Source organism: Pleurodeles waltl, chromosome 3_1 (genome assembly GCF_031143425.1).
Source record: "Pleurodeles waltl isolate 20211129_DDA chromosome 3_1, aPleWal1.hap1.20221129, whole genome shotgun sequence".
In the NCBI taxonomy this organism is placed as follows: Eukaryota; Metazoa; Chordata; class Amphibia; order Caudata; family Salamandridae; genus Pleurodeles; species Pleurodeles waltl.
This window is the reverse complement of record NC_090440.1, coordinates 1,639,068,696-1,639,083,113: the sequence shown is the minus strand read 5'-3', so window position 1 is coordinate 1,639,083,113 and position 14,418 is coordinate 1,639,068,696. Positions and strand designations below refer to the sequence as shown.

Genomic DNA, 14,418 nt, shown 5'->3' with positions numbered 1-14,418 from the left:
GCCAAAAAGTGCAATATGAGCACTATTTTTTTTTTTTTTTTAATGGAAGCGGATACATTTGCCCCAATTAAATCCTGTAATTTAGGGGAGCCAACTTGTGGGTGGAGCCTAAGCCCTCCTCTCAGTAGTACTCCAAGCTCTTTCTTTGTTGGCCATAAAAGGTAAGACGACAGATGTGTTGCAATGCCAGCCATAAAAATACATGTAGATTAGTGTCGCTATGGGCACACCCTTACTGCTTTCAAAACGCACAGGGCACAAATTTTGCAATATGTGCAGTGTATTGTGATAATAATAAATGTGAAGTACCAGAGGAAGTTAGACATGACCACATGTTTAAAAAAAGAAAAAAATTGTAAATCCATTTTTTAAAAAAAATATTTTTTTATATAGCATCACAAAATAATACACAGAAAAGAACATGCGCTCATTGTAACAATTGGGTCACCCAAAAATAATCTACAGGACCCTGGGTAGTTCCTGATATTGAAAAAGATCCACTAAACGGATCTGATTTAAATAAGTGAACCTCACCTAATTGCTTCTCAAGAAGGCCACAACCCATCCACCTCGAGGATGGGGGGGTTGGGGGGGGAAAGACAGGTACTCTTTCTCAAAACGAGGGGGAATTTCTTATATTCATAGTAAATCTAGCATCACACACAAGAACAACACATTTACGTGAGTAACTTTTACTTTATTTTGATTGTGATGTGGTATGTAAACAAGTACAGATGCTTCGAGGCTGTGGCCTTGTGCACATCATCAAGAGATCACGTTAATAGACAATCACCTAGCTATGTCTCCGAATGTCCGAGCTGATAGCCTGACTGGCACTTTCTACCAGAGATATTCTTGGGCATCTTTGCCCTCTGGGATATTCCGCCAGTGTAATTCATCTTGAAAAATGCTCAGTGCCAGCAGTTCTGCACCCTCTAGTATTCGTTGAGGGGAGTTTTAGAGAAACATTTTTAGCTGTGGTAGGACTTTCCACTTCACTACACATTTCACCCCGAGATCCTGGATTCCTCTGGTTCTGTGGAAGATTCACTAACCTCGTTGGGGTCAAGTCACTGTCATCATCCCTCTTTGGCTGAGACTGGTGTGCTATGCAGACTTTCTGCAGTTCTTAGTATTTCTCTGTGTGGCTCTCTTCTTCCTCTCAGGGTGTATCTCCTCTTAAACTCATGGGGTTGAATGGTTCTGCATCCCAATCTTCAGAGCCTCCACCTTCATGCATGGAGATTAGTCTCCGACATCTAAGCTAATTCACCTACCGCCAGAGGTGATGGACGTCATCTTGTCTGGGCGCCGGCTCACCAAGGAATCTGTGCACTGTGGGAGGTGGAACAGTTTTCTTGTGTGATACACGGACAACAACCTAGATCCCTTGCAGGTCCAATAGTCGGAGGTCCTCCAGTTTGCACTCTCTCTGGCTTAGAGACAATGTGCAACTGTTATCAACGTTCCTTTGTCTCCGAAACCAACCTTCCTGATACAAGTCTTCTATTATGATGAGGTTCCTCAACCTGGCGATTGACCAACCTGTATCCTTTGACTCTTTGTTATGCCCCAGTGGGATCTAAATCTTGTTTGATGGGGCCTGCTTTGGTTCTGCTTCACAGTTGCTGTTTACTGTTGGGGACTATAAAGACTGTCTTTGTGGTTGTCATGACTTTGGTGAGATGGGTCAGTAAGTTGCAAGTACGGAGTACTTATCCGCTTTTAACACATTTTTCCCTTACAAGCTGGTTTTGTGAATCGGAGCTGCTGTTCTTCCCAAGGCTGTTACTCCTTTTCATCTGTCAGTGTCTCACCCTTCCATCTTTCTTTCTCCCACACCATTCCATGAACAAGGTGGAGAGGCTTCATCACCTGTATCGTAGGTAGACGTTTCAAGATCGACTACCCTAGGGATTTTAGGTCGGATGATTAGCTCTTAGTTGGCTACTATGGCAGTAGGAAGGGCAGAGCGGTTCAGAAGTGAATGTTGTCTCTTTGGATAATCCTCTGCATCAAAATGTGTTTTTCCAAGGCCAAAAAGAAACTGCCTGAGGAAATCTGGGCCCATTTCACTAGGGTCATGTTCTCGGCTTCTGCTCCTGGGAGGAGTGTTCACATTGCAGAGATCTGTAAGGCGGCATTGTGTTCATCCCTGCACATGTTCAACAAACACTGCTGTTTATACCTTGAGGTGCGCTGGGACGCCACTTGCCAGATCTGGGATGAAAGGTTTCCTCATCTAACCATCAGCCATCGTTCTGGAAAGGTATTGTTTTGGGACTCTAGTGAACAGGTGACAAATGTGCAGATAAAGGTGTCTGTCGGAAGAAAAAGTTATTTACCTTTGGTAACTAGCTTTGTGGTCGATATTCCTGTCTACCTGCAGATTCCTCACTGGTCCCACCCACCTCCACTTCCTATGTTTGGATGTACTTGGAAAGTCTAATAAGGTTCCAGTTTTTTTTTTTCTGCACTGTATCTGATCAATATTGCACAACCTGCCTTGAAAGCGTGAAAAACATGGATGGAAGCAGATGCAGTTGCGTTGGGGTGGATGGTCTATTACTTCTGTGATGTCACCAGTTGTCCCTTTAGGCGCTGACATGAAGCCAATACCCCCAATTCAGCTTCAAAGAGCTTTGAGGTTTTTGGATCGAGATGCCAAGGATTAATCAACAGGAAGTATCTTCAGGTATAGTATTCACCAGAACAATAGTTACTGAAGTTAAGTAACTTCTTCCTTTGAAACCATCTGTTACCTATTACAGTTACCGTAAAAATTTAGTGTTTTTTTGTTTGTTTCTATTTTAGGTAAAAACAACGGAGGCCGTAGTCACAAAATTAGTGATTATTTTGATGTAAGTATTTATGCACATTTTGTAAATGTCTCTTTAAAATTAGTTTGAGTACTTCTTTGTGTTTCATTCATTGCTGGGCACACTACATGTGCAACTTTCATGGTAAGCTGCATATTTTCAAGACATCTCAACTGAAAGTTTCATGGTGATAGACATGTACATCAGTACATTTTAGGTAGGATTGTATTAGGTTTTCAGAGGAAGATGACTACAGCCCTGCATTATTTAGTTTGCCATTCTTCATGTTTGTAATTCATTGCAACTGATTGGTTCCTAAAGCTTGTTATTCAAAGCATAATTTTCCCAAACACTTTACATTTCATTTCAAATAGCTTTCTGCACAGTATAGCTCCATTGGAGTGACTTTTAACATCCTTGATTGCATTTAAATATTCTCTTATTTAATTTTATTCTCTCATTTCAATTACTGAGCTTATATTTCCAAAATCTCCCAATTTAAGATTTTTTTTCTACTTATAAAGTAATCACTTTCTGGATAAATGACGGTCCTATATTGTGTATTTATCTTATACTCTGTTGTTCTTCTGTCTAAAATAGGAGATCCTTTCCTTTGCTCCTGTAATATTGTGAGTTTGTATGCCCCTCATTCACAAGATTATAGTGTTTACTATTAAACGTTTGCTGTAATTCTTAATGTAAGATGCAGTGTTCCACATTTCTAGTGATGCTTCTTCTCCCTGAATATCTTTAGAAGACAAGAGCAGCAGTCTACATCATACATTGTAGACCGGGTGGGTCATCCAGGTTTCGATCATGCTAGACCATGTTTGAATGTCTGGACATCTTGGAATCTATGCATGAATTTATCTCTCCAAAAGTGACATTATCACAGGGGTTGTTTTTTGCTTTCTGTATTTAGGAACACGTGGAGGAATGGCTGAAAAAAATCAGCTTAAGTTAATGCTTATGAGAATCCTTAAGAAGGTAGTGTTCAGTGGGCTGGACCCTATGGATTTTCTACAGTCATCTACTTAAGACGCTTCAGTCATACAGCAGTTCCAACTCCCTGGTTACTTTGATTTAGTGTTTCTTTTTTGGGGTGCTACAAACGAGTATGTTAGAGAAAAGGGAATGACTGATTAAATTAGGGGGCATTTGAGAGAGAAGGCAACAGTCCCAAGTTGATTTGTGGGTAGTGAAAAATTTAGTCTGTTGGTGGAGGCGGAATTGGGGATATTTTGGTACACTAAGTGTACATAATTTAGAGCGAGAGGAAGTACAGGTATGGTTAGAGCCTGGAGGTCTTGGGAACATAGGGGCATATGGAGTTGTAGTGGTGTGGATAATTGCGGAGGAGACAGATCGTAAATGCTTATTGAAAACTATCCAGAAGGAGCCCCAGCATTCATTCAAGAAGTGGCAAAAGAATTGACTCCCTTTTGGTTTCTGAAACCGTATTATTTTTTTTTTTTTTTTGGAAGCTTGTCAAATGTGTTTAACTTTATTATTTGGTGGTGTAGAATATCCAGCTCCAAGAATCTTAGCTGTTACTGTGGAAGAATGTTCCAGTGATCTTGCCTATTCTTTGGCATCCTCTGGGTTTGGAGCAAAGAAAGACCGTTCAAGTGTGATATGTATAGCTGTTTTTTTTGTTGACAAAGGCAATCTGACTGGGTGCCAGAGGGGGCTGTACATCATCTCACAAGAATGGATGCCTGTCACTAGAGACGAGTCGCATTTCAAAATAGCCTGTAAACGTTTAGTCTACAAAGATTGTGCTGTATCCCTAAACTGTGTTGCTGAAAGAGGAAGTTGTATTACAGTTATGAGAAGGGTCAGTAAAAGTGTTACATTTCTGGTTATTTAATTTCACAGAACGGTGTATGCTTGGGCCAGAACTAAATCCAAAGCCCCTAAGAAAGGTACACCTTCTTAATAGTGGGTAATATAAACACCACTGTAAGAATGTATATTTCTAACTCCTTCACTTACTATAAACAATGTTAACAACTCGGGTGTCTATTGAACGAGCTGCATTAGCCAAAAGCCTTCCTACTATAAACTGACACCTGCAAATACGTAACACGTATGTCTGTACAAGTCTGGATGATTAGTTTCAGGGCTTCTTGCACAGAAGTGTTTATGAAAGTATTCTGATCACACGTTGCACATTTACTATAATGGTAACCAAGTATCATGAGACCCACCCTAGAACATCAGTTTTCTGGGGTCGGTTTTAGGAACCAAAAGGGTTCAAAGTTGCCTTCAGATGAAATTATTATTTTCTTCTGTCATTCTTCAGTTTCTTTCACTGTATTGGTGCTTTTTCAATATTTGATGGGCCTCTGTTCAGGTCTTGCTGTTGTTTTATTTTATTATTATTTTTTTTTTTTTTTAAACCTTTCCTCTAGCTGCTCTACATGGTTATTTTTGTAACTTCTTGATAGCTAGCAACAAATTGTGAGCACTTGGCTTTTAAGCTGTAGATGTTAAATATATATATATTTTTTTTATTGAAAAAAAACGTTATTTAAAGCATTTATTAGAAAACAAAGTACAGAGGCTACAAAATTGAAAATATAAGGACCATCAACGACATTTCAAAAAAGTACAACATACTAGTGACTCGGGAAGCTAGAGAGGAAAAATAAAAGGGAAACAGGGGGCGATAAAGTGAAGGTGGAGGGAGAATAACAGAGGATTTCAGAGTGTGTGGGAGAGGAGATGGGGACAAAGAGTGGATAAAGGTTGTGGTGGTAAGACAGCAAAGGGAAATACATGAAGAACAAAGGAAAAATAAACATCCTCATCATGGGGATGAAGAAACCTCTTCCCTGCTATCTTCAGTAGTGTGAGTCATTGTTAAGAGATAGTTTGAGTGGCTGCTATATGTACTTTGACCTTGAAGATGTAGGTTGCAAAGAGGCATAGATTTCACTGGTGGTATTGCAATAAGTCATATCTTGCAGTCAGGCTGCCACAGTGGGGAGGGTGTCGATGCCGCACTGGAGGGCAGCCTGGTTAGGCAGTAACAGTGTGAGGTATAAGAAAACATCTTATGCACAAAGGCAAGAAAAAAACCTCTGATGCCCAAAGGCAGGGGCTTAAGATACCCAAGCAGTGGCAGAAGCGGGTCAGGAGTAAGCACTTGCTCTGACATGCGAGTTAAAATGGAATGAATTGCCTCCCAGAATGTGTGGATCCTGGCTCAGTTCCAAGATAAGTGTGCAAACTTGGCATGGTCTGCTGAGCATTTAGAGCAGTGATGTGATCTGGAAGGATCTAGATTAGCTAGTAATTTAGGGGTTGTTGAAGCACAATGTAAATTTTTATAATGTAATAATTTATGGTACTGTTTATTTGAATTCAGCTTAGTCTGTGCGCTGGCATAATATCATATATTATCAGAGATGGGGTGCCCCAGCTCTTTTCCAAGCAGCCCTTGACTTCTCCTCTCCATTATGTCTCACCTGTAAAGAGGTATGATCTAATCAGGTATAAGGTGGGGGTTGTCAGAAGCAGCGTTAATGAAAGAGGGAGGACTCTTTTGGTTCCTGTGGTTAAGCAGGCAAAACAGCGAGCATCGTGCTGTGTAAACGGTGAAGTATGACTCTGTCCATGTGGGAACTATTTTGTTCCTCTGTCAGGTAGGAAACGGTTTGCAAAGTGGCATAAACATACATGTCACCCACAGTTTGTATCTGATGTGCAGTAAGTGAGCGCTGAGTCAATCTCTCTAGAATAAGTCGGAGCCAAGGGAAGTTGAGAACAGAGATATGTGGGGAATATAAGGAATTGTATCCTAAGAAGCAAAAGTCCTTTGTTCCATAACCAGCAGGCAGTGTAGTGCTTGTATCTCCGCTGGGTTTCAAGGTAATCCCTGAAGTAGTAAGGTAGAGTGGGATAAAGGAAGGACCTTTGTCAATTCTGGCTTAAGAAATTGGGATTCTAGCTTCAAGGGTGGTACCAAAAGTAAGCACAATGTGCCTGTATGACTATAAATAATAAAGATGCATGTCAGGGACTCCAAAACTGCCACTGTCATAAGGAAGCATTATTGTGACCCAGAGTATACAGGGGTGAAGGCCTGCCCATATGAGTTTTGTAAGCAGGCTGCGGAGAGTGTAAAAAAAAAAAAAAAAATCCATTCGTCAGGGCAATAGGGATATTTAGAAACAAGTTTAGAAACCTTGGGAGAACCACCGTTGTAATTATGGCAGTCCGCCACGCCATGGACAGGGTAGCTTAATCCAATGTTCAGCTTGGTCAAGAGTTTCAACTGCTGGGCCATAGTTGTGCTGATCAACTTTGGAACAGTCTTTTTTTTTTTTTTTTTTTGGTAAATGACAAGATAACTCTGAATCCTCGCACCATTGCACGGGGTAATTAACAGAACAAGAGATCACTGCTTCTGTCAATGGAAAGAGTTCCTACTTATTCCAATTAATGGACAAGTCAGAGGGGGGTGGGGGTTTAACTGCAGGTCCCCCAACAAATATGACGTACGCATAAAGTGAGGCTAACAATGGACGGCGATGGAACCTAAAGACCTTGATTTAAATGGCATCCTAGACAGTGACGGACAAGAGTATCCATAGCAATGATGAATAAGAGGGAGAAAAGAGGGCAGCCTTGGGGGTTGCCTCGTGTTAAGAACAACTCTGAGAGCATGCCATTAATCCGCAGACATGCAAGTGGGGCTGCATATAACCATTTAATTAGGTCTCTGAATCATCAAGGGATCACCAATTTCATCAGATAGCGTGCAAAAAGGGATAAACCCTGACTGGTATATCAGAGAGCCATAGGAACACCTATGGAAAGAAGTGCCAGTGGTCTATGCAGGTCCAAACATTATGTGGGGCCAAACAGAAGGTATAATCCTTTGTGTATGGGTGTCGAGTGCGGCAAGCATCAGAGAGATGAAAAGTATCAAGGAGCTTCGTGAGTGCTTGTAAGGAGTGTGGCTCAGTGACTCCCATAGTCAGTAAAGCCAAGATTAGGGTTGCATGTAATGTTAAAGTCCCCAATGATGATATGATCAATTTGAAAGCGACCCATGAGTCAATAGTTTGTAAAAACTCTGGAAAATCTAAGTTGAGTGCAAAGGATGTTAAATATTTCTTATAAATATGTGTTAATGTTTGCATTTCTGTACTTCTTCTCCCAGTACCAAGCTGGAAATCAAGGTGGAAATGGTTCTAGCACAGTAAGAAGCTTACCGCCTGCTGTTCGTTCTCCCCAGAATTCACATTCACATTCCACACCTTCCTCCTCTGTAAGTTATCAGTTTTGTTTCACTTGAAATGAAACATTCGACACACAAATATGTAATATTTACATTTATATATGCCATATTTATATATATTTCTCACAGTTGAGTAGAATAACATATATAGGATGATAAACTTAACTGCTGAGTTATCATAGAAACATATTTAAAATCTACAGCCAAACATTTAGGATGACATAGTGTATAAAGACTCCTTTGCAACTTAAACTGACGCACATTTCTCTGAAAATGAGGGTACAGCCTCACACTGTTTGACAGAATGCTCTTTTAGGTAGTCACAAGAGGACACTGTATGAACCACCCATAGCTTATGTCGACTCTTAACTAAAAATGAAAACTCTTGAACAGAATTGAGGAATCTGAGTGGGATGGACAGTGTGGATACACGTCAGAAAAAAAATATTCTCCCTGTTCAAAAAGAATATTACATGCCCTAAATAGGCTCGAAAATTTGGTTTACATAGAGTACATGATGCCCTCACAGAAAGAGATGAAACCTGGAGACTTCTGTTCACCAAAAGTGAGGAGAGGCACACCCCCATCCTTGGTGACAGAGAAGCGGGGGAGATAGAATACACAAACTGCACAATAAGCCAGGAACTCACTTTATAACATCACTCCATTTGAGACTAAGCTTTGAAACATAACTTACAAAAAGCCAGATTTCAGGCACTCCCACAAGAAGAACTAGTAGCATTAGGGGCTCCCATCGGCAAAAAAAGAAAAAAACAAAATACAGCAAGTGATTGCTAATATACTGATTTCTAAACGCCTCACACAAAAATAACACCACATTTCACAGAAAAAGATTATCCCGTCCACTAGAAAAGCTTTGATAACACCCATTCCCAAGAAACTGAACATAAAAATGATGGGCCTGTCTGACTTTTGTCTTCTCTATGCCTAATCTAGAGAGCAAAAATCTAAGCTAAATTTGTTATGAATCTTGTTTAGTATCATATTCCTTGTATGGTCTATCTGATAGGGTTTGTTGCAGGAAGAAGTGCAGCAGCTAACATTAGGAGATTATTTCCAGTAATGGATCTAAAGCCACTTAGGCACTGCCACCAGCAGTGATCTCACTTGATCTAGAGAAAGCCTTTGATTCAGTGAGATGTAACTACATGAGGGCATTATGCAGACATATGGTGCTTGGAGTAGTAATCACTCAGTGACTATTTGAACGGACATCTTGACTGCACACCAGACTTGTGATCTCAGAAGCCTGTAGAATTGATAGAAGCACAAACTGGTATATACCTCTTGTAGTCCATGGCATTTGCTGTAGCAGCCGGGCTTCTCGCAACATGGGGGCTGAGAATGGATGAGAGATGCAAGGGATGCAGCATATTTTTACATGCTCAGGTCCCTTTTGATAGATCTTAAGGGTGTTAGTATGAACCTCTAGTGACCAAACTAAAAAGACAATTGGGTCTCTGACCTGAAAATTAATTGAGGGCGTGGACAACCTGTGTTTGCCCCATGGACACAAGTGACTATAGCAAACGCATGCCAGAACTAGCTAGGCAAATAAGATGCCACAACACAAGCTTTTGGTATCTAGGAGTACAAGTCCATGGGACAATGCCACAGATGGCTGGTTTAACCAAAGCTATTCAAGCAACAACATATTCATTTTTTACATACACTTCCATTAATGATGATGGGTTGCACCTCCAATAAAATGGTGCTACTACTTAGCCATCAGTGCATCAGATCACATTTCTATTAGGATTAATTGCATTTTGCAAGTTTGTGGTTCTCTCGTAGGGGATTTCCATGTATAGTCATAAGCGTAGAATAATTCCCCACCCCCCTGCGGGGACCCCGGAGCACTTTTTCCAATATAACTTCTTAAGTGTCCCTGTTCGCTTTACTTCAGAAAGGCTTGCCAAGACACTTAAGAATGTTCCCATGCAGCCTATAGGAAGGACTACAGTGTGCAAGCTTCTTCTTTCAGATTGTCCTTGAAGTAAAAGCACTAAAAGGCTTGACAAATGAAAGCCATTTTTCAGACAAATTTCTTTCAAAAACTTTTTTTTTCACAAAAACCCCTAAGAAGGAGTGCAAAGCAGTGTAGCCCATAGGCTGCCATTAGTAATGAAGAAAAAAGATACTGTGCCTTTAAGAACAGCCGGCCCTCCAGTATCCCATCATGCTTAGAGAGAGGCTGTTACCTCAGTTCTTTTTTCCGGCACCTGCTGACAGGACCCTGGAGCATTGAGCTCGACCTTTTTAGGGTTTTTCCTTCAAAAATATAGAGAAACTTTGAGAAAAAAGGCTTAATTCAACGTCTTTTATCTTTCTCTACTAGATTTGGAAGTTTTCTGACAGAAGTTTAAGGCTTTTTTGACTCAAAATGTCTTCCTTGTTTAAAAAATGCCCAAAATGTGGCAGAAAGAAGGCCAAAACAGACCCTCATGAGGTCTGTATTTGTCTGCCTTCATCACATATTCCTGCCTCCTGCAACATCTGCAAGACATTCTCCAGGCGCACATTACGTGGCAGAGAGAAGATTCGCCTTCAGGAGAGAGCAGAGAGAAGACGCCAAGGAACCAGTGGGACCTCTGAGCGAGGAGAAGTTCAGTCTTCCACCAGGGCTCATACCTCAGCCACCAGTGGTCGTGGAAGGTCAGAGAGACGCTCTTCAGGGCGAAAACAACATCGGTCCCGGTCGTTGTCGAGAGGAGTTACGGCGCCAACATGTTCGCCGTCGAAGTCCGGCTTGACGTCGTATAGAAGTCACCATTCGACTTCAAGGCACCGTAAGACGTCGAAGACCCCAAGGCGCACGACATCGAGAAGCATATCGGTGTTGTCTGAGTCTACGTCGAGAGGTCGATGTAGACGTCATGGGTTGACACCCCGCACAGCGTCGAGACGAAGAGGGAGGTCGACATCGAGAAGACCATCTACGTAGAGGAGCCACAAGAGGCAGGGAATTTATTCGTCATCAGAACGCTCTTCCCCAGTAGTGCTGCTTCCTTCGTCACCTTCTTCTCGTCCTTCTTCGCATGTTTCTCCTCCTCCAGATCTACCAGCAACGTCACCCCAGGCAACGGGTCAAGAGTTACCACAACCAGCACCGCTTCCGGTGCCTCAAGTACTGGCTAATATACCATCTAGACCGCGCACTACATCGCGCCACCGTTCACGCCATGGCCATGACTCATCCCAATCAAGATCGCACCGCAGATCTAGGCGCAGATCAAGTTCAAGGGAGCATGAGAGGGAGTCTTGGTCTTCCACCAGAGACTACTCCCCTACGTTATCGGACTCTTCTCCTCCCCGGTCCTCACCGGTGGATGACATTAACACCTTCCATGAAGTACTGGTCCGAGGTGCGTCTGAACTAAATATACCGATGGTCACTCCTACGCCATCGGCGTCCGTTATCTTCGAAACCCTACAACAGCGTACAGCTGCCAGACCATTACTACCCCTATTGCCTGGCCTCTTGGAGCCCGCTATGGAGGTTTTCCTAACACCGGCTACGACAAGACCTGCACTGTCTAGACTGCAGAAAAAGTACCGTCCTCCGGAGCAAGATCCGGTCTTTTTTACGCTCTGATCCGCCACCGGACTCTGTAATTATTTTGGAGGCTCGCAAAGCTCATGCAACCTCTTCATCTTCCACCTCTCCTCCAGATAAGGAGAGAAAACGATTGGACTCGACAGGCCGTAAAGTCTGCGGCTCGGCTGCGTCATCTATGAAAACTGCAAGCGCCACAGCCCTTTTGGGCAGGTACGATAGATCTTTGTGCGATTCCATCTTGCAGTTCGCAGACCATCTTTTTAGAATAGCTAAAGAAGGTGCTATGGTCTCCAACCAAATCATAAGCGCGACAGTGGACGCGTCTTTGCTTTCAGCACTTTCTTACTGCCATAGTGTGACACTGAAAAGACATTCATGGCTGCGGCTCATGTCATTAAAGTCTGATGCGCAGCAAAGAATGATGAATCTGCCATTTTCAGGATCAACATTATTCGGTTCACATGCAGATGATGAAATGGCAAGGATGAAAGCTGAGGTGGACACATTGAAAGCAGTAGAATTGGACAAACCTAAAGAGCAACGTAGGTCCTTCCGTCCTTTGCATCGCCGCCATACCACGCAGAGGGTTCAAGTCCTTCAATGGGCCCCTACGAGGCCTCACCAGCAGTACCAGCGACCCTACCAGCACCAGCGTAAGGTACAGAGAGGATGATCGACCCATCAGTCCACTCAGAGCACCCGACAGCCTACTACCTCAAAGCCCTCAGAATTTCCTCCCCCCAACTTTGTTAACCACTCCGGTGGGGGGGGGGAAGCGTCACCAATTGTCTGGTAGAGTGGCAAAAAATTACAACAGATGCTTGGGTCTTAGACATTGTACAGAATGGATATTGTCTCAGGTTTTCCACACCACCTCCGGCTATACCGACAAAACCCTCAACTGCACACCTCGATCTCCTAAAGTCAGAAGTTTCCATCCTCCTCGAAAAGAGAGCAGTAGAATGGGTTCCCCTCAACCAATGGGGGAAGGGTATTTACTCAAAATACTTTCTCATCCCAAAGGACAAGCACAAATTCAGGCCTATTCTAGACTTCAAAATTGCCAACAAATGGATCCAAAAGGAAAAGTTCAGGATGCTATCCTTACACCAGATATATCCTCCGATTCAGCAAGGAGACTGGCTTTGCTCAGTGGATCTACACGATGCGTATTTCCACATCCCCATTGCGAAGAAACATCGGAAATTCCTGAAGTTTGTGGTAGGTCAAGATCACTTCCAATACACGGTCCTACCATTCGGTCTCAAGTCTGCACCCAGAACCTTTTCCAAGTGCATGGCAGTGGTGGCAGCTCACCTCCGGAGAAAATGATTTTTCGTATACCCGTATCTCGACGACTGGTTCATCAAAGCGTCCACTTGTGCAGAAGCAAAACTGCACTTCCATATGACCTGCGACCTCCTGTACCAACTGGGTCTTCATATCAACTTTCACAAGTCAACGACAGTGCCTTCCAGAAGTTACATTACTTAGGAGCTACCATAGACACACTGCAGGCAAGTGTGTCCTTCGGAGGAACAACGATTATCTATTCTCTGGAAGTGTCAGGATCTCCGATCGATGCGTTACCCAACAGTGTGAACGGTATCCTCACTTCTCAGATCCATGGCACCCTGCATTTATCTGACACCCAACGCTCGCCTCCACATGCGTCTGCTTCAGGAATGCCTAGAGGACCAATGGAATCAGTTGTCGGGGAACTGGGAGGATCGAATATGCCTATCCACCCATGCAATCAGACCTCTGACTTGGTGGTGGTCTCCAACCAATCTACTAAAGGGGATGCCATTCCGGGCACAGCCTCCAATGCAGACTATTGTGACAGATACCTCTCTCCTCGGAAGGGAGGTCATATGGATCACCTTCAAATACAAGGTCGATGGACATGCAAGGAATCATTATACTACATCAATCTCCTAGAGCTACGAGCGGTACACCTAGCTCTCTAGGCATTTCTACCCTCAATCACATCCAACAACTTGCAGGTGCAGACAGACAATACCACCACTATGTTCTATCTGAAGAAGCAGGGGGGCACCAGATCCAGAATCTTGTCTCAAGAATCCCAGACAATATGGCACTGGCTCATGGCCAGGAAATTGAACATAGTGGCAACCCATCTTCCAGGGGTTCAGAACATGCAAGCGGATGCCCTCAGCAGAGTGCTAGAAGAGAATTACGAGTGGGTGCTCAACGAAGAAGTCACTCGAGACATTTTCCGTTTGTGGGGCACACCTTCTATCGACCTATTCGCCAAAGAAGAAAACAGGAAATGCTGCGACTTCGCCGCCAGGTCCTACCACCCAGAATCGCTGGAGAATGCTCTGTGGATAGACTGGTCCAACAAATTTCTGTACACCTTTCCACCAATTCCACTGATCCCAGCAGTCCATCTCAAACTCTCGATGACATCAGCCACAATGATCCTCATTGCACCAGAGTAGCCGAGACAGTGGTGGTTCCCGGATCTCCTTCAGAGACCCATGAAACCTTTTAAAACCTTTTGTATTCTTCTTACTTCTGTGCTGTCTCTCCCCCTTTTCTCCCTATTTTCCCTTTTCTCCCCTGTCCTCCCATCCCTCCCTTCCCTTTTTCTCTCACCTCTCGTCTTCTTTCTTCACTCCTTAGCGCTAGGCAATTTGAATTAAGCTAAGGCAATGGCGGCCAAGATAGTAGTTTGCATAATTTGGATGAACTAGCACAACAGAATGATCTACTGTTATACAGCAGTTCTTGGGAAGAAAAGT

At 43.1% G+C, this 14,418-nt stretch overlaps 1 protein-coding gene across 2 annotated transcripts in view; it reads left to right on the top strand.

The window, feature by feature from the left end:
* The window catches only part of TLK1 (tousled like kinase 1), a 618,148-nt gene that overhangs the window by 141,675 nt on the left and 462,055 nt on the right, over positions 1-14,418 (top strand). The window contains exons 5-6 of one of the 2 annotated variants that reach the window (XM_069225320.1): positions 2,815-2,861; positions 7,993-8,100. In XM_069225320.1, the coding sequence (XP_069081421.1) occupies positions 2,815-2,861; positions 7,993-8,100 (155 nt within the window). The remainder of the gene's footprint in view (positions 1-2,814; positions 2,862-7,992; positions 8,101-14,418) is intronic. The other variant, XM_069225321.1, reaches the window with a different exon arrangement.